This window comes from Myotis lucifugus, unplaced genomic scaffold (genome assembly GCF_000147115.1).
Source record: "Myotis lucifugus unplaced genomic scaffold, Myoluc2.0 scaffold_92, whole genome shotgun sequence".
In the NCBI taxonomy this organism is placed as follows: domain Eukaryota; kingdom Metazoa; phylum Chordata; class Mammalia; order Chiroptera; family Vespertilionidae; genus Myotis; species Myotis lucifugus.
This window is the reverse complement of record NW_005871140.1, coordinates 420551-428964: the sequence shown is the minus strand read 5'-3', so window position 1 is coordinate 428964 and position 8414 is coordinate 420551. Positions and strand designations below refer to the sequence as shown.

The 8414-nt window shown below is 37.2% G+C and overlaps 1 protein-coding gene across 4 annotated transcripts in view; it reads right to left on the bottom strand.

Moving 5' to 3' along the window:
- Positions 1-1353: 1353 nt before the first annotated feature.
- BBOX1 (gamma-butyrobetaine hydroxylase 1) overlaps positions 1354-8414 on the bottom strand; it is a 56033-nt gene continuing 48972 nt past the window's right edge. For 3 of the 4 annotated variants that reach the window (XM_006091591.3, XM_006091592.3, XM_014458263.2), the window contains 2 exons: positions 3667-3833; positions 1354-1897 (listed from right to left, as the gene is read on the bottom strand). In XM_006091591.3, the coding sequence (XP_006091653.1) occupies positions 1737-1897; positions 3667-3833 (328 nt within the window). In that variant the 3' untranslated portion in view covers positions 1354-1736. The remainder of the gene's footprint in view (positions 1898-3666; positions 3834-8414) is intronic. The other variant, XM_023756371.1, reaches the window with a different exon arrangement.

The window sequence follows — 8414 nt, the reverse complement described above, 5'->3', positions numbered from 1 at the left end:
CAATTTATACCATACACAAAAGTAAACTCAAAACGGATAAAGGACTTAAATAAGAAAGAAAACCATAAAAATACTAGAGGAATCCACAGGCAGCAAAATCTCAGACATATTCCGAAGCAATTTCTTCACTGATATTGCTCCTAGGGCAATGAAAACTAAAGAGAAAACAAACAAATGGGACTACATCAAAATAAAACCATCAACACAGCAAAAGAAACCATCAACAAAACAAGAAAACCCACTGTATGGGAGAACATATTTGCCAATGTTATTACTGATAAGGGTTTAATCTCCAACATTTACAGGGAACTCATACAATTTAACAAAAGGAAGATAAACAACCCAATCAAAAAATGGGCAAAGGACCTAAATAGATACCTTTTGAAAGAAGACAGAAGGAAGGCCAAGAGACATATGAAAACATGCTCAAAGTCACTAATCATCTGAGAGATGCAAATCAAAATGACAATGCTATACTATCTCACACCTGTCAGAATCGCTATCATCAACAAATCAACAAATGACAAGTGCAGGAGAGGATGCGGAGGAAAAGGAACCCTCATGCACTGCTCGTGGGAATGCAGACTAGTGCAGCCACTGTGGAGAACAGTATGGAGTTTCCTCAAAAAACTAAAAATGGAACTCCCATTTGACCCAGTGATCCCACTTCTAGGAATGTATCCCAAGAAACTAGAAATACCAATCAGAATGGATATATGCACCCCTATGTTCATAGCAGCACAATTCACCATAGCTAAGATTTGGAAACAGCCCAAGTGCCCATCAGCAGAAAAGTGGATTAAAAAACCGTGGTACATCTACATAATGGAATACTATGCTGTGATAAAAAAGAAGGAATTCTTACCATTTGAAACAGCATGGATGGAACTGGAGAGCATTATGCTAAGTGAAATAAGCCAGTCAGAGAAAGATAAATATCACATCATCTCACTCACTTATGGAATATAATGAACAACATAAACTGATGATCACAAACAAATCCAGAGACAGAGAAGCATCATCAGATCGTCAAACATCAGAGGGAAGGTAGCGGGGCGTGGGGGTAAAAGGGAGAGATCAACAAAAGGACTTGTATGCATGCATATAAGCCTAACCAATGGACACAGACAACAGGGGGTGAGGGCATGAGTTGGGGGGGGGGTTAGAGGGGATAATGGGGGGATAAGAACACATATGTAATACCTTAATCAATAAAGAAATTAAACAAGAGAATAAAACAAACCTTTGAAAATATGAACCTTTTCTCAAGCATGGTAAAGACAGTCATATGCAGTCACGAAAAAATGAGACCCTATAGGCAATAGTACAAAACCACATTTTATACGAGACAAGTTTTATTTGAAACACAAGCTTTATTTGAAACAAAGGCTTTCTTTAAAAAAGGCGTTATTTGAAGAATGGTTTGATTTGGTACAACACTATTTGTAGGCGTTCTGGAGACTCTCATTTATGAGCAAAAGAAGTTAGATCATACATGTGCTACACCAGAAGGGATGCTCTGTTTGGAAAAAAGAGAACACGGCTGCAGACATCTAAAGAGTTGGCACTGGAGATGATTACAAAGAAAAGAAAACTCTCGTGAGAAAGGTGACATGTTCAATGCTAAGGAAATTAATATGTAAATGACATGGATCATGGTCCCCGAAGACAAGTATCCTTAGCATATCTTACCAGATACACTCATTGGAATCTAACTGAAATTACAGGCAGGAGATTCAGTTTCTATTCTGGACACTCCGCCTTAAGATGCGAAGCCTTGACATGACCACATCCCAGTCGGCGTAAGCTCCTTCTAGATGGCGGGATATCTCAGTCCCAGCTTCGTAGCTACTGCGGCCATGCAGTAAGCGCCAGTTATCAAAAGTAATCACATCACCTAGACAAAAGATTTTTCAATATGAATAATCATGTCTTTAATGTTTGCAGAGCTAGAAAATGAAAAATATCCTTGCTGTTTAGTTCACATCAAGAAACAGTATGTTTACTTCTTTACATAAAACCTATGCATTCACTTTTCACCCAAATCAGGCCACTGGATGCAAATAGTTTTAGACATTTTGACATTTAAACTACACAGCCTGGCTGGCTCCTTGTGGGCATTTATATTGTTTTTACTTAAAGTGTTATCTTTGTGTAAAATGTTTGAGTTGTTCTTCCTGACTGTTATTTATCTCTTACTTAGAAATGTTTGTTTCCAGTATAATAGCATCAAATAATTATAAAGATAATGAACTTCTTGGTTTGTCTTCTATGTTTCTGGTATTTTATATACATTATTTCTAAGCCTTGTAAAAATCCTGAAAAAGAGAGTATTATCTCATCTTTTCATACACGAGAAAACTAGGGCTCCGAGAAGTTGAGGGATTTGCCTGAAGCTACGGTGCCATTAAATGGGGAAGCTTGGATTCCAGCTCCTATTTATTTTGTATTTTTCTCCCATGGTATTTCCATTTTACGTTACTGCTCTAAAATTCAGCGTGGTGTGACTGCACAGCAGTGGGTTTATGAAGATTCCTAGTATTACTTTATTATACCACGATCAATTAAAAAATAATCACAAGTGAAAAAAGTCTTCTACTTGGTCAAAGCAGTGGCAGAGAGAAATTATGCTTTTTATTTGAAGCCTTGAGTTTGATGTTGTTTTACTGAGTCAAGATGGTCCAGGAAAAACACAATGCTTTCTGCTCCTTTATTTTTTTTAATATATTTTTTTTAATTGAGAGAGGAAGGGAGAGGGATATAGAGATAGAAACATCATCGATAGGCTTCCTCCTGCACGCCCATTACTGGAGACGGAGCCCACAACCTGGGCATATGTCCTGATGGAGAACTGAACCAGTGATCTCTTTGTTCAAAGGTCCACGCTCAACCACCGAGCCACACCAGCCCAGCAAAATAAAGCAGTTCTTGAAGTTTTCCAGCTACTTGAAATCAAGGAGCACAGCAGGCTGGTGTGGCTCATTGGTTGAGCATTGACCCATGAACCAAGAGGTCACTGGTTTGATTCTCAGGGCACATGCCAGGTTGTGGACTTGATCCCCAATAGGAGGTGTGCAGGAAGCAGCTGATCAATGATTCTCTGTCATCATTGATGTTTCTATCTCTCTCTCCCTCTCCCTTTCTCTCTGAAATAAATAAAAAGAACTGCTTTATTTCTGGTAACACAACATCTACCAGATCAAATAAGTTTAATGAGTAAACATTACTCCTATAGTTTAGAGTGAGAATAATGAGGGTAATTTGATGTCTACCAGGATAGAAGAATTAAGTACAAGCTTCAGTTTGTATTGATTGGCTATCAGGGTAGAAAATATAAGTCATCAGTCTTGACCTCAGACATGAGATTTCCTTAGGTCTATAGCTTATCTTTCAGGTATTAATTCTTTAGGTTGGAGTTATTAAATTTTTCTGTGCTTAAGAAATACCTAGGAGATTGTTAAACATGAATATTTTAAAGCCTGGGGAGTCAATAGAGTGGGAGTGGGGGCTGGGAGTCTGCTCTTTAAGCAAGCTGGCTGCTCCCCAAGATTCTACTGTAAGTGTTCCACATTCAGTGCTTGAGCAAAACAGCTCTCTACTGCTCTAAATGGTGAAGGTTGAAGGAAATACATCCTTTCAGTTGTTTGAGAAAACATGTTCACTGACCTGGATTCATCTTAAAAGTGAACTTGAATTCTTTACAGTTCATGAGGTCCACAAACTCCTTCAGAGCAGCATAAAAGGGCTGAACCTTTTCAACAGGCACATCGAATATCGTGTCTCTCGTTGCATTATTGAAGTTGATCCGAATCACTTGGCCTTTATCATCTAACCTGGTTTTTTTTGAAAGAGAAAAAGTTAAACATATAAGTCACAAAATATCGATTTACATTTATAAGGATCAATTTGTCTTGGGAGATGTTTCTGAAATACAGTATTAAAGAATGCAAGCACATGTACAGAAAAAGTTAATGTTATCTGTGGTACAATGTATTTATTTCTTTTTTCATTTAGAGAGTATTTTTTAAAATCTACCCCATAAGTTCCAGAATGATTCAAATTAATTTAAAATAAACATTACCGAAGACTATCATTATAAAGTTTTTACGTTTGGAGAAACAAATTCATTCTTCATTCTTTAAAATAGTAGCTTTTACATTACTAAAGTATTTTTATGTTATACTTCAGAAATTGGGCTTTTAAGTCTGATTTTATTGGAATATTATTGGAAAGAAAGACCTGTTTTTTAAAAGTTTGAAATATTCTTTTCTAACTCAATCCCTAGTTTACAGATGAGGAAACAGAGGGACAGAGAAAAGAAGAGAGTAGCCTAAGGTAGATTCTTTGAATCTTTCTACCTGTGGCACCCTTTGTTCCATCCTCCATGTTACTGACAAGGATGCCATGACTTTTAAACTTCTTTGGGGTTTTTTGTTTTAGCCACTCTGGTGATCAGTTATTTTTTAAAATATATTTTTACTGATTTCAGAGAGGAATGGAGAGGGAGAGAGCGATAGAAACATCAATGATGATGCCTCTTGCATGCCCCACACTGGGGATAGAGACCACAACCCAGGCATGTGCCCTAACCGGGAATTGAACCATGACCTCTTGGTTCATAGGTGGATGCTCAACCACTGAGCCATGATACCAGCTGTGCAGTTATTTTTTCACTAATATCATAATTCCTTGATGGGAATGGTTATGGTAATTATGATCTGTCTCTTTTAGAGTGAAAGGAACTTTGTGATTCATTAATCAAATGCAATAAGAATTGTGTGTCTCACCGTGACTGGTTTGGCTCAGTGGATAGAGTGTCGGCCTGCGGACTGAAGGGTCCCAGGTTCGATTCCAGTCAAGGGCATATACCCTGGTTGCAGGCACATCCCCAGAAGGGGGTGTGCAGGAGGCAGCTGATCGATGTTTCTCTCTCATCGATGTTTCTAACTCTCTATTCCTCTCCCTTCCTCTCTGTAAAAAATCAATAAAATATATTTTAAAAAAAGAATTGTGTGTCTCATGGTATATTGTGCTAAGCTTTAATTTCTGAGGGTTCACATACATAAGCAAAAATAATCAGTTTTCTCTCTCTCTCTGTGTGTGTGTGTGTGTGTGTGTGTGTGTGTGTGTGTGTAACACAGTCTCTGTCTCCTTTCACCTAGTATTTACTCTCTATCTGAGAAAACAAGACACATTTATTATTTGACATTCTCTGCAATGACATGAGGGGAAATAGAAAGCAAATTAGTTATAAGGTCTATAGAAGACATTGAAAAATGTTAGAGGAGATAAATAGCTGGCATCTTGAAAAGCTGCCTATGACCTTATAACATAAAAAATACTTTAATATGTAAAAGCTTTGTAAGAAGGAAATCATGTGTGCAATAACAGAATAAAAGGAAGGTTCCAATGCAGGATTACAAGCTAAGGAAAGGTAAAAAGCTCTCCCAAACGAGGAATGACTGGTTATATATTAACTATACAAGCCAAGAATTTAAATATAAACTAGCACCATGGTAACTATAAACCAAAAGAGATCATCAGTGATGCCAGCACCAGAACACAATGAAAGGACTGTAGCATTACCTCCTACAATCTACTGGGGCTGTGAGTCCCCTTCACTACTTACAGTATTATGTCTCATTGAGAGATAATGATACTTGATGGGACTTCTTGAACTTGTTGAGGAAATGGCACTATGGTGTTGTCCACTACATCACATTTTATGAGGATGGGCAGTAAAAATTTATTTCAGATTAGAAGCATCTTGAATCTTGCAAATTAAATATGTTCCCCCCTTTCTTTGGTCTCTAGAAATTTAGAGCTGAAATCTATTACCAGTATACTAGTATGTGTTGAACTTTATGGACATTCTAGCTAGCTAAAATTTATTCTGCCCTTTCTGAGTCAGAAGGTGGCATTCATTGATTATCTCTATTCATTCCTACTTCAATGGTATGTGGTAGGTATTAAATTACTCCCTTTTTACTGGCTCCCTTTTTACCATGGGTTAGTCAGCATAAGTCACTTGACCAAAATTGTAAAACTAGGGAAGGAGTTTTATTTATGTGATTGAATTTGAAACCACTAAGAAGTAATGCTATAGCTTAATCTCACTATTATTATTTTTTATACAAGTTTCTTTATTTGTTTATTTTTTCTTGAACTGTACCTAACTCTGTCAACAGCCTCCAAGTCTTTTTGTACTACATAGAGAATAAACATCTCAAAAGAATTATAGCACTTAAAAACATAGAAGATGAAATGAACCCAAATGCAGAGATGACCAAGGCCCTTGATTAACTAAAAACCCTCATTGTTTCATCTCCTATTGTTAAAAATACATTTTTAAGGGAGTTAATGTTAACCATTTGATATTCTCTAGGGATGCTCTGAGACCTTGAAAATGGTCAAATTTTGGAATTTTACTACCAAAAATAACAAAGCCAAATCATGATTCAGATGGTGAACATTCAGGTAATTTCACTCAATAGCTAAGTTTTTGGCCTCTCTTCACTAGCCTTGCAGAATCGGCAATCATATTGGGCCGCAACAAAGTTAACATTTGTCATGGGTCCCCCACCCCCATTGGATCCCCTCTGATAAGTCTAGTAGCCACTTGACAGCATACATAGTTATTACAGTATTATTGACTATATTACCTGAGCAATACTTCACATCCCCATGACTACTTTGTAACTACTTAATCTCTTTACTTTTCAACCATCCTCTTCAACCCCTACCATTGACAGTCAGTAATTTATTATCTGTATCTATGAGTCTGTTTCTGTTTTGTTTGTTTGTTTATTTTGTTCTGCAGATGCCACATACAAGTGAAATCATATAGTATTAGTTGTTCTTTGTCTGTCATAGGTTTTTAAGGTAACTTTTGAACAGTTAAAACTGTCATGTTAAAACTGGTAATCCAAGAGTTAGTTCTTCTCTTTCTCATCTCAATGACTGATCTCTCAGAGAATGTTATCTTGATCTAGAGTTTATTTTTGACCTCTTTCTCTCACATCCTTCATCTACTATGTCAGAAAAATATGCTGTTTTGTCTTACAAAATATGTCCCCAAACGAGTGCGTCTCCACACTTCCACCATCACCACTTGGACCACTCATGTTCAAGGCACCCTCTCCTCTAACTTGAAGTCCCGCAGTAGCGTCCTAACTGGTCTTCCTGTGCCAATCCTTGCTCTTCTACACTCCATTCAACCCAGCAGCCAGGGTGATGGGTTTAAAATGTACATAAGTTTGTATAAATGCAAATGTCTCTCTTTTGGTCAAAATCTTGCAGCAGCTCCTATTTCATTAACAGTGAAAGCCAATGACTTCCAATGGATAGCAAGGCTCTTCATGGACTTCCCCCCATTTGACCTCCTCTCTTAATACTCAGCTCTACCCTGGCCCTTGGCTTGATTGATTAAACCAGACATGCTATTAGGCCTTCTCAAATCCTTTGCTCTAGCTGTTTCAGGAAATGCTTACCTCTGAGCAATCTTCCTCATTGCTTTAAGTTTTTGCTCAAGTATCACCTACTCAGTAAAGCTTTCCTCACCACATTATTTAATCATGCAAGTTCTCTCCTCCCTAAGTATTTGGTCTTACAGATTCCCCTTATCTTGCCCTACTTTTCCTTTTTTCTCTTCAGTACATGAAAATGTTTTAACATTCATTGTAATTTATTCATTTGTTTTAAAATTTCTTATTCTCCCATTTTCTGTTAGACTGTAAGCAGGGATCTTTGTTTTGTTCACTGATGTATGCCAAACACCAAGAAGAGCGGCTGACCTCCATAAATATTTGTTGAATGAATAAATGAAGGCTCTATTGTGTATATCAGACAACTGAGTTAGTACACTGGGAATCTGCTTATTTATTAAATGAGTTTACTTTATAGTATCTGGCTATGTCTCCTGAAAGAAGAATATAAACTCAATTCTAAAATTGGAAACACCCCACAATCCACCAATGGGATCTTATTAAATAAACCATATCCTAGAAACACAGTGTAAAATAATTTTTTAAATAGAAGGATACATTTGTGGCCTTTGTAGATACTTAAAAAATTATGATCAGATAATGTCCGATGAAAAGAGAACACAAAACGTTCCATGTAGGGAACATATGATTTTTGTTGGCATCGATTTGGGAAGACATCCTGTTTCATTCTCAGTCCATGTGGTTCAGATGAGGCTGTCTTTGCCCCGGGAATGAACATGTGACCTAGGAATGGTTAATAAGAATTGTCTGACTTTCTGTCTATGGAGATTGCTTCAAGGATACACTTGGACACAAATTGGGCAGTGAGTCATTTAGCTTTGTTGTGGCTATTGGGAAATAAACACTTTCTCTGTGCTGTGTTTACCAGCTCTCAGGATAATGAAAACTTGGAACTTCCATTGATTATCT